General features: G+C 44.3%; 1 protein-coding gene across 1 annotated transcript in view; it reads left to right on the top strand.

The window, feature by feature from the left end:
* The window catches only part of LOC143803980 (uncharacterized), a 245,981-nt gene that overhangs the window by 134,402 nt on the left and 87,968 nt on the right, over positions 1-23,611 (top strand). The window contains exon 17 of the mRNA XM_077281732.1: positions 1,828-2,049. Within this exon, the coding sequence (XP_077137847.1) occupies positions 1,828-2,049 (222 nt within the window). The remainder of the gene's footprint in view (positions 1-1,827; positions 2,050-23,611) is intronic.

Genomic DNA, 23,611 nt, shown 5'->3' with positions numbered 1-23,611 from the left:
GACATTAAGCCAGATTAATAATGGAGAGGCGTCAATTATGACACCTATCCATTATTAATCCAATTGTAGGAAAGGGTTAAAAAACACACACACACACACATGATTTAAAAGTATTTTAATGAAAAAAACACAGCGGTTGTTGTAATAATTTATTGTACTCTCAGTCCATCAGGAACACCCTCGCTTGGAAAAATAATAAACGCACAAGATACATACCTTCTGCTGTCAGATCAGGTCCCACGAAGTAATCCATCTGAAGGGGTTAACTAATATTACAGGCAGAGCTGCGATAATCCACTCGCTCTGCCTGTAATCCCCGGGTGCTGAAAGGAAAGCAGTGATCTATACTTACATTCAGTTGCGGTGATGCGCCCCTGCTGGATGTTCTCATGAACTGCAGCCTGGGAACTTTTTCCCACGCTACAGGTCATATGAGGACATCCACCAGGGGGCGCATCACCGCGAATGAATGAAATGTAGGTCAATGACCTACATTTCCTTCAGTCGCGGTGATGCGCCCCCTGGTGGATGTCCTCATATGACCTGTAGCGTGGGAAAAAGTTCCCAGGCTGCAGTTCATGAGAACATCCAGCAGGGGCGCATCACCGCAACTGAATGTAAGTATAGATCACTGCTTTCCTTTCAGCACCCGGGGATTACAGGCAGAGCGAGTGGATTATCGCAGCTCTGCCTGTAATATTAGTTAACCCCTTCAGATGGATTACTTCGTGGGACCTGATCTGACAGCAGAAGGTATGTATCTTGTGCGTTTATTATTTTTCCAAGCGAGGGTGTTCCTGATGGACTGAGAGTACAATAAATTATTACAACAACCGCTGTGTTTTTTTCATTAAAATACTTTTAAATCATGTGTGTGTGTGTGTTTTTTAACCCTTTCCTACAATTGGATTAATAATGGATAGGTGTCATAATTGACGCCTCTCCTTTATTAATCTGGCTTAATGTCACCTTCCAATAGCAAGGTGGCATTAACCCTTCATTACCCCATATCCCACCGCTACAGGGAGTGGGAAGAGAGTGGCCAAGTGCCAGAATAGGCGCATCTTCCAGATGTGCCTTTTCTGGGGTGGCTGGGGGCAGATGTTTGTAGCCACGGGGGGGCCAATAACCATGGACCCTCTCCTGGCTATTAATATCTGCCCTCAGTCACTGGCTTTACCATTCTGGCGGAGAAAATTGCGCGGGAGCCCACGCCAATTTTTTCCGCCATTTAACCCTTTATTTCAGCAGCTACAGCGCTGAAATTTTGCACATACACACTACTAACATTAGTAGTGTGGAATATGCAAAAAAAATGGGGATATGAGATGGTTTACTGTATGTAAACCATGTCTCATATCCTGTCGGGTTTGTGCAGGAGAAATGAGAAGCCGGCAATTGAATTACCGGCTTTTAACACATATCGCGCTGAATGAAATCTAAATACAGAATATATATATATGTGTCTCAATGACATATATATATATATATACTGTATATATGTTTTCCCGAACATTTGAGCACATAAATCCATTAGATGTCGGTTTTGCAAGCCTGCGCGAAAATCTCGCAGTACGGATGCCATACGGATTACATACGGAGGATGCCATGCGCAAAATACGCTGACACACCCTGACTACGGATCACTATTTTGGGAACATTTCACCGTATTTCGGCCGTATTACGGCCGTAAAATACGGACCGTATTGTCTTACGCCGAGTGTGACGCCGGCCTATGTGAAATTAAAGCTACAACAGATGTCTTGGATTCTTCATTTATTTCTGTATCTAAAAATGATTTTTACTCCTTTTATTTTCTAATGGCAGACAAAAAAGGCTATTGGGCTTATCGTCTGGAATATAACACAGCTCAATCAGTGAACTACAAACAGAAATGCTTGAACTGGTATTATAATGATATGAACTCATATCCATACTGGATGTATAACACAAACCCATGCCCTTGTTCATATTTGCAAGCCATATTTGATCCTTCCTATACTCCAGCAAGTCATCTTTATTCTTATGGCTTTCAACAGAAAAATACAGGTTAGTTCTAACAAAATACATTATTATCTTATATAAGTGTGCAGATAAGAAATTTTTCATTTCATGAAAACCTGAGCTTTTAGAGCCTGAGAACTGGCCACCTCTTTAAGTGAATCTTATACTGTATGTTTGTCTTCTTATGTAACACAGTGTCCTTCACATTAATAAAAAATTATATAGAATATTATTGTTTTCATAAAATATTCCATACTTCTGTTGGGATTTCATGCTCCTTTGGCAGCCATTACCGTTCACACAGGCAAGGTCTCTGGTCCAAATAATGGAAGTTTTATTGTTTTCATAAAACTTCAGAAGTTACAAACACAAAACAGCCTCTTCTGGTCATGAAGGTATAACACAAAACAAACTGTTCCTGCGCAATCAAATATAAGCCAGTTTCACCACCAAAATAGATTTAAGTACACTCTGAATCTCTGTCAGAGATTAACCAACTCCACAAGGTCCTTCCTTCCTACCACACACAGAACAGTGAGTGAGGCAACTCAGCTATCTTTCAAATGGGCTATAAATCCAGGATACAAGGATGTGTAAATTGCCAGTCCCATCCAGCTCATTTGGCCATTCCAAAAGCTCGGAGCAAAAATCCAGGCCCATTAAAAAAACCTCTCAGCACTATCTGGGTTTGAACTTGCTTTTCCAGACTCATATTACGTAACCACCACAGTGACATATACACTGACGGGCAAAAGGGTATCAATGTTTTGAACTTTTGTCTGAGATTCCTGTTATGTCACTCCATTGTTACTGTTTTGCTCCTGGTGGTGGAAAAATCTTTTTCTTCTTGTATACTACAAAATACAACCTGTTTTCACATTCCCTAATAGCTCAGTGTGTTATTATGTTGATTTCCAAGAGAAAGGTAAATGGTCCAAATCAAGGAGCAGCCATGAAGACGATATCCAAAGAAAAGAGAAACAGCATCAACAAGATCATTGATAGCGGTCTCTTGGCCAAGAAAAATGGCAAACTGCATCACGTGATTGCCATGACAGTTGGAAGAATATGAAATTAAGTCTGTCCATCCATTCAAAAGCCAAAAAGGTGGAGCTCCAGGCAAAATATTGAAGTCAACAATTCAGCTCATCACAAGATCTATCAGTTCTGGTTTGATAAACACAGCAGTGGAGGTGCCTCATATGCTTCATAATAATGAGAACACAGATGTCCATGTAAGCACCATGTGATGCACATTACACAAATCTGGAATGGTGGCTTGCAAAAAGGTGAAGAAGCCTCAACTCAAATATCGTCAAAAGAAGCGTCGGCTCGACTTTGCAAAAAAGTACAAAAAGTGGAGATTGGAAAATTGGAACAACTGATATGGAGCAAGGAGACAAAAGTCAATAGACTAGGCTCTGATGAGTGCAAATGGGCCTGGAACAAAAAAGGAAAAAGGGTCTAACAGATTGAGAAATTGAACAAGCTTTCAAGTACGGGAGAGGAAGCCTAAGGCGTTGGATACATGAGCAAGATCGATGGTGGTCTCAATGTTGAGCTATATGTGAGTATCCTACAAGACGAGTTACTTCATACACTTGAGTACTATGGGTATGAAACAGATGATATAGTGTTCCAGCAGGACAATGACCTGAAGCATACATTGAGTTTGGTGAAGAATTAGCTCAATGACAATGAAGCAGAGGTGCTGCATTGACCCCCACAATCAACAGACCTCAATCAATCGAGCACTTCTTGGTAGAGTTAAAGAAACACCTGTATACATACCCAAGTGAGTTGACCAGTATGCATCAAATTTGGGAACGGGTAAAAGAGACCAGGGATCAGATTTCGGTTGAGAAATGTTTGAATCTTATGGAGATCATGCCCAGAAGGATTCAGTCAGTGTTGAAAGCCAATGGTGAATTTAAAAAATACTAGCAAAATAATACAAATTAACCCCTTCCCGCCCTGTGACACAGCGTGTGCGTCATGAAAGTCGGTGCCAATCCGACTTGTGACGCATATGCTGTGTCACAGAATGATCACGTTCCTGCAGGTCGGGTGACCAGGGTCAATGAAAGGTCACCCGACCCACAGGTACAGGGGGACCTATACTTGACCCCAGGGGGGTGGCTTTGCCCCCCCCGTGGCTACGATCGCTCTGATTGGCTGTTGAAAGTGACTGTTTCACTTTCAATCAGAGCGATTGTATTATTTCACCAATGAAACTTGGTGAAATATTACAACCCAGCCATGGCCTATGCTGCAATATCATCGGCCACAGCTGGACCGCGATCTGCCCTGCCACCAACTGACGGCGGTGATCTGCCGCTGCCGTCAGTCTTTCCTCCCCTCTGTCCTGTCCTCTGCTGCCCTCCTCTCCCCTCCATCCTGAACTCCGCTCCCCCCATGGTCCGATCCTTTCCCATACCTCCCGAGTCCCCGTGCCCCTCCCTGTCCATCCATCTTCTCCCATGGGCGTCGCCATCTTCCAAAATGGTGGGCACATTCGCAGGTCACTTGCCGAATCTGCTGGCCAGCAGATTCATTCATTCCAGGCACATTTTGATCTCAGTGATAGACCTTATCACAGTGATCAAATTTAAATAAAATTGTAAATAGCCCCCCCTTTATCACCCACATAGGTAGGGAAAATAATGAAATAAAGAAAATATTTGTATTTTTTTCTTCCACTAGGGTTAGGGCTAGTATTAGGGTTAGGGTTAGAATTAGGGTTAGGGTTGGAATTAAGGTTAGGGTTTGAATTTGGGTTAGGGTTGGAATTAGGGTTAGTGTTAGGGTTGGAATTAGGGTTAGGGTTGGAATTAGGGTTAAGATTAGGGTTAGGGGTGTGTTGGGCTTAGGGTTAGACTTGTGGTTAGGGTTATGGTTAGGGTTGGGATTAGTGTTAGGGGTGTGTTAGGGTTAGAGTTGTGGTTAGGGTTATGGATAGGGTTTGGATTAGGGTTAGGGGTGTGTTGGGGTTAGGGTTGTGATTAAGGTTATGGTTAGGGTTGGGATTACATGGAGTTAGAATTGAGGGGTTTCCACTGTTTAGGCACATCAGGGGGTCTCCAAACAAGACATGCCGCCACCATTGATTCCAGCCAATCTTGCATTCAAAAAGTCAAATGGTGCTCCCTCCCTTCTGAGCCCTGACGTGCGCCCAAACAGTGGTTTACCCAAACATATGGGGCATCAGCGTACTCAGCAAAAATTTCTCAACAACTTTTGGGGTCTAATTTCTCCTGATACCCTTGGGAAAATAAAAAATTGGGGGCTAAAAATTATTTTTGTGGGAAAAAAATGATTTTTATTTTCACGGCTCTGTGTTATAAAATTCAGTGACGCACTTGAGGGTTCAAAGTGCTCACCACACATCTATATAAGTTCCTTGGTGGGTCTAGTTTCCAAAATGGGGTCACTTGGGGATTTCTACTGTTTAGGCACATCAGGGGCTCTGCAAACGTAACATGACGCCCGCAGACCATTCCATCAAAGTCTGCATTTCAAAACTTCACTACTTACCTTCCGAGCCCCGACGTGTTCACAAACAGTGGTACCCCCACATTTGGGGCATCAGTGTATTCCGGACAAACTGAAAAACAACTTTTGGGGTCCAATTTCTCCTGTTACCCTTGTGAAAATAAAAAATTGCAGGCTAAAATATCATTTTTTGAGGAAAGAAAATGATTTTTTATTTTCACTGCTCTGTGTTATAAACTTCTGTGAAGAACTTGGGGGTTCAAAGTGCTCACCACAAATCTAGATAAGTTCCTTTGGGGGTCTAGTTTTCAAAATGGGGTCACTTGTGGGGGGTTTCTACTGTTTAGGCACATCAAGGGCTCTGGAAACGTAACATGACGCCTGCAAACCATTCCATCAAAGTCTGCATTTCAAAACGTCACTACCTCCCTTCCGAGCCCCGACGTGTGCCCAAACAGTGGTTTCCCCCCCACAGATGGAGTATCAGCATACTCAGTATAAACTGGACAACAACTTTTGGGGTCCAATTTCTTCAGTCATCCTTGTGAAAATAAAACATAGCGGGCTAAAAAAAAAATCATTTTTTGAGGAAAAAAAAGATTTTTTATTTTCACGGCTCTGCTTTATAAACTTCTGTGAAGCACTTGGGTTTTCAAAGTGCTAGCCACACATCTAGAAAAGTTCCTTGGGGGTCTAGTTTCCAAAATGGGGTCACTTGTGGGGGAGCTCCAATGTTTAGGCACTCAGCGGCTCTCCATACACGACATGGTGTCCGCTAACGATTGGAGCTAATTTTCCATTCAAAAAGTCCAATGGCGCTCCTTCCCTTCCAAGCCCTGCTGTGTGCCCAAACAGTGGTCCCCCCACATATGGAGTTTCAGCGTATTCAAGACAAATTGGACAACAACTTTTGGGGTTCACTGTCTCCTTTTACCCTTGGGAAAATAAAAAAATAGTTGCTAAAAGATCATTTTTGTGACTAAATAGTTAAATGTTCATTTTTTCCTTCCATGTTGCCTCTGCTGCTGTGAAACACCTGAAGGGTTAATAAACTTCTTGAATGTGGTTTTGATCAGCTTTAGGGGTGCAGTTTTTAGAATATTGTCAATTTTGGGTATTTTCCGCCATATAGACCCTTCAAAGTGACTTCAAATGAGAGGTAGTCCCTAAAAAAATGGTTTTGTAAATGTTGTTGTAAAAATGACAAATTGCTGGTCAACTTTTAACCCTTATAAATTCCTAATAAAAAAAATGTGTTTCCAAAATTGTGCTGATGTAAAGTAGACATGAGGGAAATGTTATTTATTAACTATTTTGTGTCACTTAACTCTCTGGTTTAACAGAATACAAATTCAAAAATTAAAAATTGCGAAATTTTCAAAATTTTCGCCAACTTTCCATTTTTTTCACAAATAAATACAAAAATTATTGACCTAAATTTACCACTAACATGAAGCCCAATATGTTACGAAAAAACAGTCTCAGAATGGCTAGGATCCGTTGAAGCATTCCTGAGTTACTACCTCATAAAGGGACACTGGTCAGAATTGCAAAAAATGGCCAGGTCATTAAGGTCAAAATAGGCTGGGTCATGAAGGGGTTAAAATGTAAATTTTTGGGCGCAAAACAGTAACAAAGCAGTGACATGACAAGAATCTACATAACAAATGATATGCTAAAAAGTTGCAAGTCAAATTTGTATACAAGATAGCCAAGATCATTTTCTATAAAATTATGGTAGTCTCACGTTCGAAGCAGTAATGGATGGTGAGATATGGAGCCTTAAAGTAAAAAATTGAAAACAAAATTACCCTTTTGCTCGTCAGTGTATCTCCCATTCAGGATCTGTCCAGCTGCTACCTTACATAACACTCTCTGCCTAATGTAGGGGAACTTATCACCTTCTGCCAAAATGCAATGTACCTGTGACAGGGCACCACATTCCCGTGCTACTTCCCAGGCCTATGCTTTACTTGAAACGTAAAGTCCTGCAGAGCTAGAGACCACCATCACTCGGGCATTATTCCCCTTTCTCTCCCGTATCCATATCAATGAAGCACGGTTAGATGCTAACTTAATCTTCTGGCCCATCAGGTGATATCTTATTGCCAACTTGATAGTCAAGCTCTCTTTTTTTCACAATAGAGTAGTTCCTCTCATAGAGGAAAATTTCCAACTCAGAAAAATGACGGGGTGCTTTTCCCAGTTTAGCTCCCGTGACATGACAACGCCCAGCCTGAAATCCAACGTATCTGTCTGGACAATGAACTCTCTTATGAAATCTAACAAAACCAAAACTGGCTGCCTACTGAGAGCTAGCTTTAGTTTCTAAAATACCCCAATGGCCTCTGGTGACCACTTGGCCATGATCGACTTTGTACTCAGAAATATCAATAACACTGGTCAACAGCATTTTTGGTGCCAAAGATATTTCATCGAATTTAGGGTATTTTTGGGGTGCTGATTCTGAATATGTCATCACATCAGTTTTGCCAGATTGGCTCAAGTTTTTGAGATTTTTGGTATCTTATTTATAGCACTTGTTGGTAAATGCGACGCATCATCTCATTAATTTCTTTGGATTAGTACTTGAACTGAGCAGTTCTCAATATAGTTTTGTGTTAATTAGTGTTCTAAAAGTTTGTTCATAGCTTGATTTTTGCACTAACTTTATGTTGTTGTCTGTTTTCCAGTGAAAAGCATGAACTCATCAAGAAGAAGTTGTCTTAACGATCCAGACTCATTCTGTTACATTTGTGGTGAATACACACTGCCAAAACATAGAAGAAACATAACAGACTTCGTAAAAAAAAGTGTATTTTGCCTATTTTGGGGTTATGCTTGGGGACCAAGACAAGTTTTGGGCACCACACATAGTGTGCAAAGCATGTATCGAATTATTACGAAAATGGAGCAAAGGACAAAGAAAAAGCTTCAAATTTGGTGTTCCAATGGTGTGGAGAGAGCCAAAAAATCATCATGATGACTGTTATTTATGGTAAACACAGGTACAGGCACATCTTCACAATGAGGGACAGGCCTTCTTGCAGATTCCATGTTACTCCCATTTTCGTTTCTTATGCTTATTGAATCCTTGCACTTGCACTGCACAGAAATAACAGTCATCATGATGATTTTTTGGCTCTCTCCACACCATTGGAACACCAAATTTGAAGCTTTTTCTTTGTCCTTTGCTCCATTTTCGTAATAATTCGATACATGCTTTGCACACTATGTGTGGTGCCCAAAACTTGTCTTGGTCCCCAAGCATAACCCCAAAATAGGCAAAATACACGTTTTTTACGAAGTCTGTTATGTTTCTTCTATGTTTTGGCAGTGTGTATTCACCACAAATGTAACAGAATGAGTCTGGATCGTTAAGACAACTTCTTCTTGATGAGTTCATGCTTTTCACTGGAAAACAGACAACAACATAAAGTTAGTGCAAAAATCAAGCTATGAACAAACTTTTAGAACACTAATTAACACAAAACTATATTGAGAACTGCTCAGTTCAAGTACTAATCCAAAGAAATTAATGAGATGATGCGTCGCATTTACCAACAAGTGCTATAAATAAGATACCAAAAATCTCAAAAACTTGAGCCAATCTGGCAAAACTGAGAGCATATTCAGAATCAGCACCCCAAAAATACCCCAAATTCATTAAAATATTTTGGACACCAGAAAATTTTTTTTTTTTTGTTGACCTGTGTAATCATGATCAGGATTTAGAGAAAAAGTGCTCACCAAAAACTAATACTTTTAAAATATTCCTTCTATTTTTACAAATAAAAACAGACACACCAAACAAACTAACTATACTATGCCTTACCAGGCTAGAAAAAACGGTCAAAAATCAATACAATGGTATTCTATAGGGACCACAATATAACCCTATTTAACCCTGATAATCCCTAACTGCGGATGATGGTACCCTACCTTGGACACAAATTGGCACCCCTGCTCAACGATGGCTACCCCTAGAATCACCTTGTAATTCCCTTTCTGTTTAAGGATGTACCAAACAAACTATCAAGATAGCTAGAGACAATGTCTGGTCATCCATCAGTACTAAACTGACATAGATACCAGTACATTAACAGAAGCAGGATAATAGGGGCACCAAGAAAAGAGCAGGGGTGTGGAGGGGTGGGGGGATGGTAGGGATTGGGGAATTTTGTTTTATCTAGGTGCTTAAGGGTGAAAGTGACAAATTCCAGAATAGGACCATCATCCAAGACAATTGTAAGGCTATAGAGTAAATTACCTAAATACCAATTGAAAGACAAAAAGGCAGATCACCGCCAAAAATAAATGTAATTGCTAAACAGTAAAAAAACAAATCACTTCTGGGATTACCAATGGAGCTTTAACCCCTTCCCGACATGCGTTGTACTAGTACTGCTCTGTGAGAGGTGTGTTCCTGCAAACAGCAGTACTAGTACTGTGCAGTGATCGCACGGCCTCACGCAGAGTGCTGCGGCGATCAGGTGCCAGAGTCAGCTGTATGTGACAGCTGACACCCTGCAGCAATTCACACGATCAGTGCTAGCACCGATCACGGGCATTTAACCCCTCTGATGCGCGCTTCCCTCAGAAGATGAGCTGGGCATAATGTACTGGTCACTACAACAGCAGTTTGCAATTTTCACTCAGCAACATCCACTGCTGCCTGTTTCTGGAAAACACACATGGAGTAAAAATCATCACTACATCAGTAGATAAATTCCCAAAGGGTTATAATTTCCAAAATGGGCTCACTTGAGGGGGGTTTCCACTGTTAAGGCACATAAAGGGCTCTCCAATCGCGACATGACATCCACTAATTATTCCAGTAAACTTTACATTCAAAAAGTTAAAAAAAATCCTTCCCTTTCAAGCTCTGCCGTGCCCGCAAACAGTAGTATTCCCCCACATATGAGGTATTGGTGTGTTCAGGGCCAATTGCACAACAAATTGTATTAAGCAATTTCACATGTTACCCTTATAAAAATGCAAAAAACTGAAAAAGATTTATTTTGGAAAAATGTGATTTTTATTTATTTCCATGGCTCTACGCTATGAACTTTTGTGAAGCATCTGTGGGTTCAAGGAGCTCAATACAAATCTAGATAAGTTCCAAAAGGGGTCTAGTTTCCAAAATGGTGTCAATTGTGGTGGTTTTCACTGTCTAGGCACATCAGGAGCTCTTCAAACGCAACATTTTTACATTCAAAAATTCAAATGGCGGTCATTCCCTTCCAAGCCTTGCCGTGCACCCAAACAGTTGTTTTCCCACACATATTGGGTATCTGCACACTCAGGAGAAATTGGACAACAAATTGTGTGGAGCAATTTATCTTGTTATCGTTATGAAAATGCAAAATTTGGAGCTAAAAAAATGTATCTCGGAGAAATGTGATTTTTTTTTTCACGGCTTAACATTATAAAGTTCTGTGAAGCACCTGGGGGATCAAGGTGCTCAATACCCATCTAGATAAGCTTCCTTAGGGGTGTAGTTTCCAAAATGCCATCACTTGTTGGGGGTTTCCACTGTTTAGCTACATCAGGGAGTCTCCAAAGGCGACATGGCAACCTCTAGTTAGTCCAGCAAATTTTACAGTGCCTTGCGAAAGTATTCAGCCCCCTGGAACTTTTCAACCTTTTCCCACAAATCATTCTTCAAACATAAAGATACCAAATGTAATTTTTTGGTGAAGAATCAACAACAAGTGGAACACAATTGTGAAGTTGAACGAAATGTATTGGTTATTTTACATTTTTGTGGAAATTCAAAAACTGAAAAGTGGAGCGTGCAATATTATTCACCCCTTCAACTTAATACTTGGTTGCACCACTCTTTTGCTGCGATTACAGCTGCAGGCCCCTGGGGTATGTCTCTATCAGTTTTGTACATCGAGAGACTGAAATTCTTGCCCATTCTTCCTTGGCAAACAGCTCGAGCTCAGTGAAGTTTGATGGAGATCGTTTGTGAACAGGAGTTTTCAGCTCTTTCCACGGATTCTCGATTGGATTCAGGTCTGGACTTTGACTTGGCCATTCTAACACCTGGATGCATTTATTTGTGTATCATTCCATTGTAGATTTTGCTGTATGTTTGGGATCTTTATCTTGTTGGAAGACAAAACTCCGTCCCAGTCTCAGGTCTTTTGCAGACTTTTTTAACCATCTTCCCTGTCCCTGCTGAAGAAAAGCAGGCCCAAACCATGCTGCCACCACGTTTGACAATGGGGATGGTGTGTTCAGGGTGATGAGCTGTGTTGCCTTTATGCCAAACATATCATTTGGCATTGTTGCCAAAAAGTTCGATTTTGGTTTAATCTGACCAGAGCACCTTCTACCACATGTTTGGTGTGTCTTCCAGGTGGCTTGTTGTAAACTTTCAATTACACTTTTTATGGATATCTTTGAGAAATGGCTTTCTTCTTGCCACTCTTCCATAAAGGCCAGATTTGTGCAGTGTATGACTGATTGTTGTCCTATGGACAAACTGTCCCACCTCAGCTGTAGATCTCTGCAGTTCATCCAGAGTGATCATGGGCCTCTTGACTGCATCTCTGATCAGTCTTCTCCTTGTTTGAGATGAAAGTTTAGAGAAACGGTCGGGTCTTGGTAGATTTGCAGTGGTATGATACTCCTTCCATTTCAATATGATCGCTTTCACAGTGCTCCTTGGGATGTTTAAAGTTTCAGAAATCATTTTGTATTCAAATCCGGCTTTAAACTACTCCACAACAGTATCACGGACCTGCCTGTTTTGTTCCTTGGTCTTCATGATGCTTCAAACAGAACCCTGAGACTATCACAGAGCAGGTGCATTTATACGGAGACTTGATTACACACAGGTGGATTATATTTATCATCATTAGGCATTTAGGACAATATTGGATCATTCAGAGATCCACAATGAACTTCTGTCGTGAGTTTGCTGCACTGAAAGTAAAGGGGCCAAATAATATAGCACGCCCCACTTTTCAGTTTTTGAATTTCCACAAAAATTTTAAATAACCAATAAATTTCGTTCAACTTTACATTGTGTTCCACTTGTTGTTGATTCTTCACCAAAAATTTACAATTGGTATCTTTATGTTTGAAGCATTATATGTGGCAAAAGGTTGAAAACTACTTCCATTGGGCCGCACACTTTCGCAAGGCACTGTACATTCAAAAAGTGAAATGGCACTCCTTGCCTTCCAAACCCTACTGTGTGCCCAAACAGTAGATGTCCTCCACATATGGGGTATCGTCATGCTCAAGAGAAACCTTGAGGGGTGCAGTTTTTAGAATGGTGTGATTTTAGGGTATTTTCTGTCATATATGTCCCTGAAAGTCACTTCAGTTTTGATGTGGTCCCTTTTCGCCAAATTTCCATTTTTTAACAAATAAGCGCAAGTCATATCAAATAAATTTTACCACTATCATAAAGTACAATATGTCATGAGAAAACATTCTCAGAATCACTGGGATCTGTTGAAGAGTTTTAGAGTTATGTCCTCATAAAGTGACAGTGGTCAGAATTGTAAAATTGGCCTGGTCAGGAAGGTGAAATCAGGAATCAGGGTGAAGGGGTTAAGCTAGTATGTGTTGGGGGTCGAGTTCCCGCCTCTGCACAGGGGGAATCTCGGTCCATCTCCACTGCGGTCTCCCATTCTTCTCCTGCCGCAGTGGAGTCTGCTCAGCAGAGACATAAAATAGGGAAAATGGTGTGCACTCAGGTCGTGGGATAGTGAGGTGCTGGTAAATTGACCGTGCGGTCAAGTCTATCATAGAAAAAATTACCGCACACTCAATACTGGTTAAGATGCAAAAAAAGGTTTATGACAATTTTATTCAAGAAAAAACAAAGTGAAAGTTTGCCACCTGATTTAAAGAGCCAAGCTTCCATTCAGGACCGCACAGCAGGGCGCGGGATGCGCCGCTGACCCCACAAAAGACCCCCATCAGGTCCACCATGAAATGCACGGCCCTCCCTAAATAAGCTATCTGAGACAGCAGCCCTCATTGGCCTCATTTAAGGTTATGCTCTTTAAATCAGGGATCGCTTGGTCCTTGTCTACTACTGCCACCTTTATGCACACATACCAAAGGACTAGAGTAACCCCATGAATAAGACCCGGGAGGGTCGAAACGTCAGGTTTTGCTCTATCATTTTGGCAAACTTTCACTTTGTTTTTTCTTGAATAAAATTGGCATAAACCTTTTTTTGCATCTTAACCAGTATTGAGTGTGCGGTAATTTTTTCTATGCTCAGCAGAGACGTCGGTCCCAGTGTCTCGCTCAGTCTGACTCTGTGCAAAGGGTTACTGCTGCTTTTCCAGCTTCTGCCGCTTTTCCAGCTTCTGCCATTGAAGCCAGTGCTGGGCAGCGGCGAGCAGACACTTTTGGGACTAAGTCCCATTTTTCTCCTTCTGAGCATGCCCAGGGTAAAATCTCTCATTGGAGATCGAGGGTCACATGCTTAGATACTGCAGCAAAGGCCATTGGTTCTCCTGGAAGGTCCTGAAGGTGCTCAGGCTTTGTGGCAGCTTCTCATTGGTCCTTCTAGGAAGGTCTTGTTCGTGCTTCAGCTATAAAAGGCTCGCATGGCCGCACGGCCATGCGCTAGTATCAATTCAAATATGTGCTTTGCGCCAGTATGGTTATGCATGAATGTGTTCAGGGACCCGGCTGAAATAAGCCCCTAGAATACCGGCTTCTCCGGTGAGGAAATTGTGTGTTTGTATTCAGGGACCCGGCTGAAATAAGCCCCTAGAATAACGGCTTCTCCGGTGAGGAGATTGTGTGTGTGCATAACCACTGACTGCTATCAGTTCGGCAGCAAGCTTGCGCTCCTGTGAGGCTAACAGGGCGCAGTGCTTTCCTCTCACGGCTGCTCTGTGAGGTAACAGAGCTAGTCTATACCGCCAAACAGTGCCACCATTCCCTAGCAGCAGGTTCTCCTGCTCGGTGGACCCCGGGCTGCGAACGCACCATTTATAATAAACATCTATTTTTACTCGGTGCGTTCCGCTAGCCCTAACATAATACTAGCGCCAGGGTCTGGCTAGTAAATGGCGGATGATCAGCGTTTACAGCGGTACATCCAGTAGCTGGAGGGTAGGTTGGTGGCTCTTGAGCGCACAACCTCAGCTGTGGATGTTACCGCAGTCGCTGTTCAGGCTGCAAGTGTAGCTGCAGCCAGTTTGTCCTTGGCTGTTGTGAACTCTGTTTTCGGGCTCCCTCTTGTGGTCACAGGTGGTATTGTGTGAGTTTTGTTTTTGGGCTCTCCCTGGTGGCTTTGTTTGTTATCCTGCGGATCTGTGGCTGAATCAGCTGCCTCGTTATGCACTAGGGAGTTTCCTATTTAGCTCTGCTTCACCTCCACTTGTTGCCGGCTGTCGATGTATTCAGTGCTATTCTGGTCTCCCCTGATTATCTTCATTTTCAGTCTCTTTTGGAGAAGCTAAGTTTCTGTTTGATTATTTTTTGCTCATCAGTCTGCAATATGATTTCAGTGTATGATGAGTTTAGTCCAGCTAGCTAATATGTGAGTTCTTGCTGCTGGTAAGCTCTGGGGTACGGAGTTGCTTCCCCCGCACCGTTAGTTGGTGCGGGGGCTCGAGCAGTCTCTGCGTGGATATTTTGCTTAGGGTTTTCTATTGACCGCACAGCTCCCTTCCTATTTTCTGCTATCTAGTGTTAGCGGGCCTCATTTGCTAAATCTATTTCATCTCTGCGTTTGTGCTTTCCCCTTAACTCACCGTTAATATTTGTGGGGGGCTTTTCTATATCTTTGGGGTCATTTCTCTGAGGCAAGTAAGGACTTTACTTTCCCTCTAGGAATAGGTAGTTTCTCAGGCCGTGAAGAGACGTCTAGGATTTTCAGGTAACGTTCCACGGCTGCCTATAGTTGTTTGCGGATAGGTTCAGGTTTGCGGTCAATCCAGATACCACTTCCCCAGAGCTGGTCGTCGGTTTAGTTACTTAGCTAGTCAAACTTGCGATCCTTGCCACTAGGATCATAACAGTACAGCCGGCCCATAAAGTGTTAATTGCATGGCAGAAGCAGGAGAAGAGAAGCCTTGAGGACTTTTTTTTTTTTTTTTTTTTGCTGCCGTATGTCTAGCTGCTGTGTGTCCAGCTTCTCTCCTCCTCTTAATCTCTGGGTGGCTCTGAGTTCAGCTGCTGACATGGATATCCAGAGTTTGGCCTTCAGTGTAGATCATCTTGCTGCAAGGGTACAAAGTATTCAGGATTTTGTTGTTCACAGTCCTATGTCAGAGCCTAGAATACCTATTCCGGAGTTGTTTTCTGGAGATAGATCTAGGTTCCTGAATTTTAAGAACAATTGTAAATTGTTTCTTTCTTTGAAACCTCGTTCCTCTGGTGATTCCGTTCAGCAAGTTAAGATTATTATTTCTTTCTTGCGCGGCGACCCTCAAGATTGGGCCTTCGCATTGGCGCCAGGGGATCCTGCATTGCTCAGTGTGGATGCGTTTTTTCTGGCCCTTGGATTGCTCTATGAGGAACCTAATCTTGAGAACCAGGCTGAAAAAGCTTTGTTGGCCCTCTCACAGGGGCAAGATGAAGCAGAGGTGTATTGCCAGAAATTTCGGAAATGGTCGGTGCTTACTCAATGGAATGAGTGTGCCCTGGCTGCAAATTTCAGAAAGGGTCTTTCTGAAGCCATTAAGAATGTCATGGTGGGGTTCCCTACGCCTGCAGGTCTGAATGAGTCAATGACTCTGGCCATTCAGATTGATCGGCGTTTGCGGGAGCGCAAACCTGCGCACCATTTAGCGGTGTCTTCTGAACAGACACCTGAGTCTATGCAATGTGATAGAATTCTGACCAGAAGTGAACGGCAAAATTATAGACGGCAAAATCGGTTGTGCTTTTATTGTGGTGACTCAGCTCATGTTATCTCAGCATGCTCTAAGCGCACAAAAAAGATTGATAAATCTGTCACCATCGGTACTTCACAGTCTAAGTTCATTTTGTCTGTTACCCTGATTTGTTCCCTGTCATCTTACCCGGTTATGGCTTTTGTAGATTCAGGTGCTGCCCTGAGCCTGATGGATTTGTCATTTGCCCGGCGCTGTGGTTTTGTTTTGGAGCCTTTAAAATTCCCTATTCCACTAAGGGGTATTGATGCTACACCATTGGATATGAATAAACCTCAGTACTGGACGCAAGTGACCATGTGCATGACTCCTGTTCATCAGGAGGTGATTTGCTTTCTTGTTCTGCATAATTTGCATGATGTTGTCGTGTTGGGTCTGCCATGGTTGCAGACTCATAATCCAGTCCTGGATTGGAAAGCAGTGTCTGTGTCAAGTTGGGGTTGCCAGGGAATTCATGGTGACGCTCCTGTGGTGTCAATTGCTTCATCCACTCCTTCTGAAGTCCCTGCGTTTTTGTCGGACTACCAGGATGTATTTGATGAGCCCAAACTCAGTTCTCTACCTCCTCATAGGGATTGTGATTGTGCTATAAATTTGATTCCTGGTAGTAAGTTTCCTAAGGGACGACTTTTCAATTTGTCAGTGCCGGAGCATGCTGCTATGCGGAGTTATATAAAGGAGTCTTTGGAGAAAGGACTTATTCGCCCCTCCTCCTCCCCTCTGAGTGCGGGATTCTTTTTTGTGGCTAAGAAGGATGGTTCCCTGAGACCTTGTATTGATTATCGCCTTCTAAATAAAATCATGGTCAAATTTCAGTATCCTTTGCCATTGTTATCTGATCTGTTTGCTCGCATTAGGGGGTCTAGTTGGTTCACCAAGATAGATCTTCGTGGTGCGTATAACCTTGTGCGTATTAAGCAGGGTGATGAATGGAAAACTGCATTTAATACGCCCGAAGGCCATTTCGAGTACTTGGTGATGACTTTTGGACTTTCTAACGCTCCTTCTGTCTTTCAGTCCTTCATGCATGACATCTTCCGTGAGTATCTGGATAAATTTATGATTGTGTATCTGGATGATATTCTGTTTTTTTCTGATGATTGGGAGTCCCATGTTAAGCAGGTCAGGATGGTATTTCAGGTCCTGCCTGCCAATGCTTTATTTGTGAAGGGCTCAAAATGTCTTTTTGGAGTCCAGAAGGTTTCTTTTTTGGGTTTCATTTTTTCCCCTTCTACTATTGAGATGGACCCAGTCAAGGTTCAGGCTATTCATGACTGGACTCAGCCTACATCTGTTAAGAGTCTTCAGAAGTTCTTGGGTTTTGCTAATTTTTACCGTCGCTTCATCGCTAATTTTTCTGGTGTTGTTAAGCCTTTGACGGATTTGACCAAGAAGGGTTCTGATTAGTGTTGAGCATTCCGATACCGCAAGTATCGGGTATCGGCCGATATTTGCTGTATCGGAATTCCGATACCGAGATCCGATACTTTTGTGGTATCGGGTATCGGTATCGAAACAACATTAATGTGTAAAATAAAGAATTAAAATAAAAAATATTGCTATACTCACCTCTCCGACGCAGCCTGCACCTTACCGAGGGAACCGGCAGCGTTGTTTGCTTAAAATTCGCGCTTTAACTTCCTTACGCGAAGTCCCGGCTTGTGATTGGTCGCGCGCCGCCCATGTGGCCGGGACGCAACCAATCACAGCAAGCCGTGACGTAATTTCAGGTCCTTCAGGATTTTAAAATTACGTTCCGGCGTTGTGATTGGTTGCGTCGTGGTCACATGGGCGAGGCGACCAATCACAAGCCGTGACGTCACGGGAGGCTGGACACGCGCGAACTAATCAGACCTTGGAAACCTATTTAAGATGTTTTGTTTCTGCTGATCAGGATGACTGGGTGGCTTTTTTGCCATTGGCCGAATTTGCCCTTAATAATCGGGCTAGTTCTGCTACTTTGGTTTCGCCTTTTTTTTGTAATTCGGGGTTTCATCCTCGTTTTTCCTCGGGTCAGGTGGAGCCTTCTGACTGTCCTGGAGTGGATCTTGTGGTGGATAGGTTGCATCAGATTTGGGATCATGTGGTGGACAATTTGAAGCTGTCACAAGAGAAGGCTCAGCGCTTTGCCAACCGCCGTCGCTGTGTGGGTCCCCGACTTCGCGTTGGGGACTTGGTATGGTTGTCTTCTCGCTTTGTTCCTATGAAGGTCTCCTCTCCCAAGTTCAAGCCTCGGTTTATCGGTCCTTATAAGATTTTGGAAGTCCTTAACCCTGTGTCATTTCGTTTGGACCTCCCTGCATCGTTTGCTATTCATAATGTGTTCCATCGGTCGTTGTTGCGGAAGTATGTGGTGCCTGTGGTTCCTTCGGTTGAGCCTCCTGCCCCTGTGCTGGTTGAGGGAGAATTGGAATACGTGGTGGAGAAGATCTTGGATTCTCATATTTCTAGACGGAGGCTTCAGTATTTGGTTAAGTGGAAGGGCTATGGTCAGGAGGATAATTCTTGGGTTGTCGCCTCTGATGTTCATGCGGCTGATTTGGTTTGTGCCTTCCATGTGGCTCACCCTGATCGCCCTGGGGGTTTTTGATGAGGGTTCGGTGACCCCTCCTCAAGGGGGGGGTACTGTTGTGAACTCTGTTTTCGGGCTCCCTCTTGTGGTCACAGGTGTTATTGTGTGAGTTTTGTTTTTGGGCTCCCCCTGGTGGCTTTGTTTGTTATCCTGCGGATCTGTGGCTGAATCAGCTGCCTCGTTATGCACTAGGGAGTTTCCTATTTAGCTCTGCTTCACCTCCACTTGTTGCCGGCTGTCGATGTATTCAGTGCTATTCTGGTCTCCCCTGATTATCTTCGTTTTCAGTCTCTTCTGGAGAAGCTAAGTTTCTGTTTGATTATTTTTTGCTCATCAGTCTGCAATATGATTTCAGTGTATGATGAGTTTAGTCCAGCTAGCTAATATGTGAGTTCTTGCTGCTGGTAAGCTCTGGGGTACGGAGTTGCTTCCCCCGCACCGTTAGTTGGTGCGGGGGCTCGAGCAATCTCTGCGTGGATATTTTGCTTAGGGTTTTCTATTGACCGCACAGCTCCCTTCCTATTTTCTGCTATCTAGTGTTAGCGGGCCTCATTTGCTAAATCTATTTCATCTCTGCGTTTGTGCTTTCCCCTTAACTCACCGTTAATATTTGTGGGGGGCTTTTCTATATCTTTGGGGTCATTTCTCTGAGGCAAGTAAGGACTTTACTTTCCCTCTAAGAATAGGTAGTTTCTCAGGCCGTGAAGAGACGTCTAGGATTTTCAGGTAACGTTCCACGGCTGCCTATAGTTGTTTGCGGATAGGTTCAGGTTTGCGGTCAATCCAGATACCACTTCCCCAGAGCTGGTCGTCGGTTTAGTTACTTAGCTAGTCAAACTTGCGATCCTTGCCACTAGGATCATAACACTCGGCCACCCCTGCTCCGACTTTATCCCGTCTCCCGCTTCCAGACAAGTTTGCTGGTGACAGTAAACTATGTCGGGGATTCGTGAGTCAGTGCTCCATACATCTTGAGCTTCTGGCTGCACGTTCTCCTACGGAATGGGCGAAAGTGGGATTTATTTTATCCCTTTTGTCAGGCAGGGCGTTGGAGTGGGCAACGCCGCTATGGGAGCGTAATGATCGTGTGGTGCAGAGTGCTCCTCTCTTCCTGGACGCTCTGAAACAGGTCTTTTTGGGACCTCGCGTCACCCACGATACCGTGCTCCAATTGTTGGCAATAACACAGGGTGCGTCCATGGTCAGTCAGTTCGCCGTCCAATTCCCGACTCTGGTCTCAGAGCTGGAGTGGCCGGATAAAGTCCTTATTCCGGTATTTTGTAAAGGACTGGCAGACCATGTGAAGGATGCCTTGGCCACCAGGGAGATTCCCGCCACACTGGAGGAGCTCATTACTATATCTACCCGCATCGACCTCCATTTTAACGAGCGGAGGTTAGAGAGGACCCAGTGTAGGCAGAGGTTTCGGCTGGCTCCCACCTTCGCCAGACCTCTAGAAACTTCCGTTCAGGTGTCTGACCCCCATGAGGCCATGGAGGTTTCTTGAGTGGGACCTAAGTCCCGGGCCGCTCGGGTACCCGTGGTTTGTAAAAATTGCCAACAAATAGGACATTATGCCAATAAATGTCCACGGCGGTCAGGAGAATGAACGCGTCTAGTAACCATTGGAGGAGGTTCACTAGATACAGCGGCATTTTCCTCCAAGTTGTCCTTTAAAGGGACAATCACGTTAGGCTCATCTTCTCTAACAGTTGAGCTTTGTCCACACAAAGCTCAACTGTTAGAGAAGATGAGCCTAACGTGATTGTCCCTTTAAAGGACAACTTGGAGGAAAATGCCACTGTATCTAGTGAACCTTCTCCAATGGTTACTAGACGCGTTCATTCTCCTGACCGCCGTGGACATTTATTGGCTCGGGACTCGGGAGCGGAAGGGAATTTCATGTCCTCTGCTTTTGCTCTGCTCCATGCAATACCTCAGGTGATGCTCGCCAAACCGGTGACTGTTAGAGTAGTGAATGGGTCAACACTTCCCACACAAATCACACACCAGACTGTCCCTTTCACGTTATCCATGTCCCCTTCCCACCAGGAGGTTATTTCCCTTTTTGTCCTTCCTGAGGGAATGGACAAAATTCTGCTGGGAATACCCTGGCTCCGTTTCCACTCCACACATATTGAGTGGACCTCTGGGAGGATATTGGGTTGGAGTGAGTCATGTAAGGGCAGATGTGTGAAAGCGTGCATTCAGGTTTCCACCACTGAGATACCCGCAGATCTTTCTTCTCTTCCCAAGTGCTATTGGTGCTATGCTGACGTTTTCTCCAAAAGGGCTGCAGAAACTCTTCCACCTCATCGCCCCTATGACTGTCCTATTGATCTCTTGCCTGGAGCTGAACCTCCTCGGGAAAGGGTATATCCCCTCTCTCTCCCTGAGACGGAGGCTATGTCTCAATACATCCAGGAGAATTTGGCAAGAGGGTTCATTAGGAAGTCAGTGTCTCCTGCAGGGGCGGGTTTCTTCTTCGTACAGAAGAAGAATGGGGAATTATGTCCTTGCATCAATTACAGGAGTCTTAATGCCATCACCATTAAAAATAAGTACCCATTGCCCCTGATTTCTGAGCTCTTTGACAGATTAAGGGGAGCAAGGGTATTCACCAAACTAGATCTGTGGGGTGCCTACAACCTGATTCGCATCCGTGAGGGGGACGAATGGAAAACGGCTTTTAATACCAGGGATGGGCACTATGAATATCTGGTGATGCCCTTCGGGCTCTGTAATGCCCCGGCCGTTTTTCAGGACTTTGTCAACGATATCTTCCGGGATATGCTTTCCACCTCGGTCGTAGTCTATCTGGATGATATTCTCATCTTCTCTCCAGATATTGACTCCCACCGGAGAGATGTTGGCAGAGTCTTCGAACTCTTACGGGCAAATTCCCTCTATGCAAAGTTGGAGAAGTGTGTGTTTGAGCAGGAGTCTTTACCTTTCCTGGGCTATATCATCTCCGCCCAGGGATTGGCTATGGATCCTGCCAAACTACAGGCTGTGATGGACTGGCAAGAACCCCATTCTCTTAAAGCGGTGCAGCGCTTTATGGGGTTCATAAATTACTATCGCCAGTTCATTCCCCTCTTCTCAACTTTGGTAGCTCCATTGGTATCCCTCACCAAGAAGGGAGCGAATCCCAAATTGTGGTCGGAAGAGGTCTCCAAGGCCTTCACTTTTATAAAGTCTAATTTTGCTAGTGCTCCCATCTTACATCATCCCGATGTGGATAAGCCATTCTTAATGGAGGTGGATGCCTCATCCGTTGGTGCCAGAGCAGTCCTCTATCAAAAGGATGCTCAAGGTCGGAAGCATCCATGCTTCTTCTTCTCAAAGACCTTCACACCAGCAGAGAGAAATTACTCCATCGGGGATAGGGAGTTGCTAGCAATGAAGTTGTCCTTTTCGGAGTGGAGACATCTCTTGGAGGGAGCTCGGTTTCCCTTCCAAGTCTTCATGGACCACAAAAATTTGGTTCTGGAGAGAGCTCTGTCATCTTCTCAGCATTGAGTTGAATCTCTCTTCAGCATATCATCCTGAGATGAATGGGTTGGTAGAGAGGGCCAACCAGACCTTGGTCACATATCTGCAAAATTTTGTCTCAGCCAGGCAGGATGACTGGGCATCCTTGCTACCGTGGGCAGAGTTTGCGCTGAACAACACGATAGCCGATTCCACTGGACAAACCCCATTCCTCCTTAACTATGGTCAGCATCTGTGAGTACCTGTGCCTATGCCCATGTCATCCACTGACTCCAGGGTGGCAGACTGGGCTGTGGAGGCATGGGATATTTGGGACCGCACTCAGGATGCCATTTGCGCCTCCAAGGAGAGAATGAGGTCCTCTGCCGATGCACATCGGGCCCCACTCCGACCTTTGCTCCTGGCGACTTGGTGTGGCTCTCCGCCCGTAACATCAGGCTGCGAGTTGAGTCCACTAAGTTTGCACCTCGCTACTTGGGCCCTTTCAAGGTCCTCGAACAGGTTAACCCTGTGGTCTACCGTTTAGCCCTTCCACCACGCTTGGGTATCACCGACACCTTTCATGTGTCCCTCTTGAAACCCATATACATGTCTCGGTTTTCCGAGTCATCTGCCGGGACATCGGGTTTGTCTACGGACGATTACAAGGTGAACGCTATTTTGGGCTACAAGGTGGTACGTGGCAAAAAAATTTATTTGGTGGACTGGAAGGGTTATGGTCCTGAGGACAGGTCCTGGGAGCCTGCTGAGCACATTCGGGCTCCGCAGCTCATTGCTGCCTTCGAGCGTAGCGAGGTACAGGGAGGGGGGCCCTGGGGGGGTAATGTTAGGGGTCAAGTTCCTGCCTCTGCACAGAGGGAATCTCGGTCCATCTCCACTGCAGTCTCCCATTCTTCTCCTGCCGCAGTGGAGTCTTCTCAGCGGAGACATCGGTCCCAGCGTCTTGCTCAGTCTGACTCTCTGCAAAGGGTTACTGCTGCTTTTCCAGCTTCTGCCATTGAAGCCAGTGCTGGGCAGCGGCGAGCAGATGCTTTTGGGACTAAGGGTACTGTCACACTATACGATTTACCAACGATCACGACCTGCGATACGACCTGGCCGTGATCGTTGGTAAGTGGTTGTGTGGTCGCTGGGGAGCTGTCACACAGACAGCTCTCCAGCG

The sequence above is a fragment of the Ranitomeya variabilis genome, chromosome 2, assembly GCF_051348905.1.
Source record: "Ranitomeya variabilis isolate aRanVar5 chromosome 2, aRanVar5.hap1, whole genome shotgun sequence".
In the NCBI taxonomy this organism is placed as follows: domain Eukaryota; kingdom Metazoa; phylum Chordata; class Amphibia; order Anura; family Dendrobatidae; genus Ranitomeya; species Ranitomeya variabilis.
Note: the sequence above shows the minus strand (reverse complement) of the source record. Positions and strands in the feature narration are given on the sequence as shown.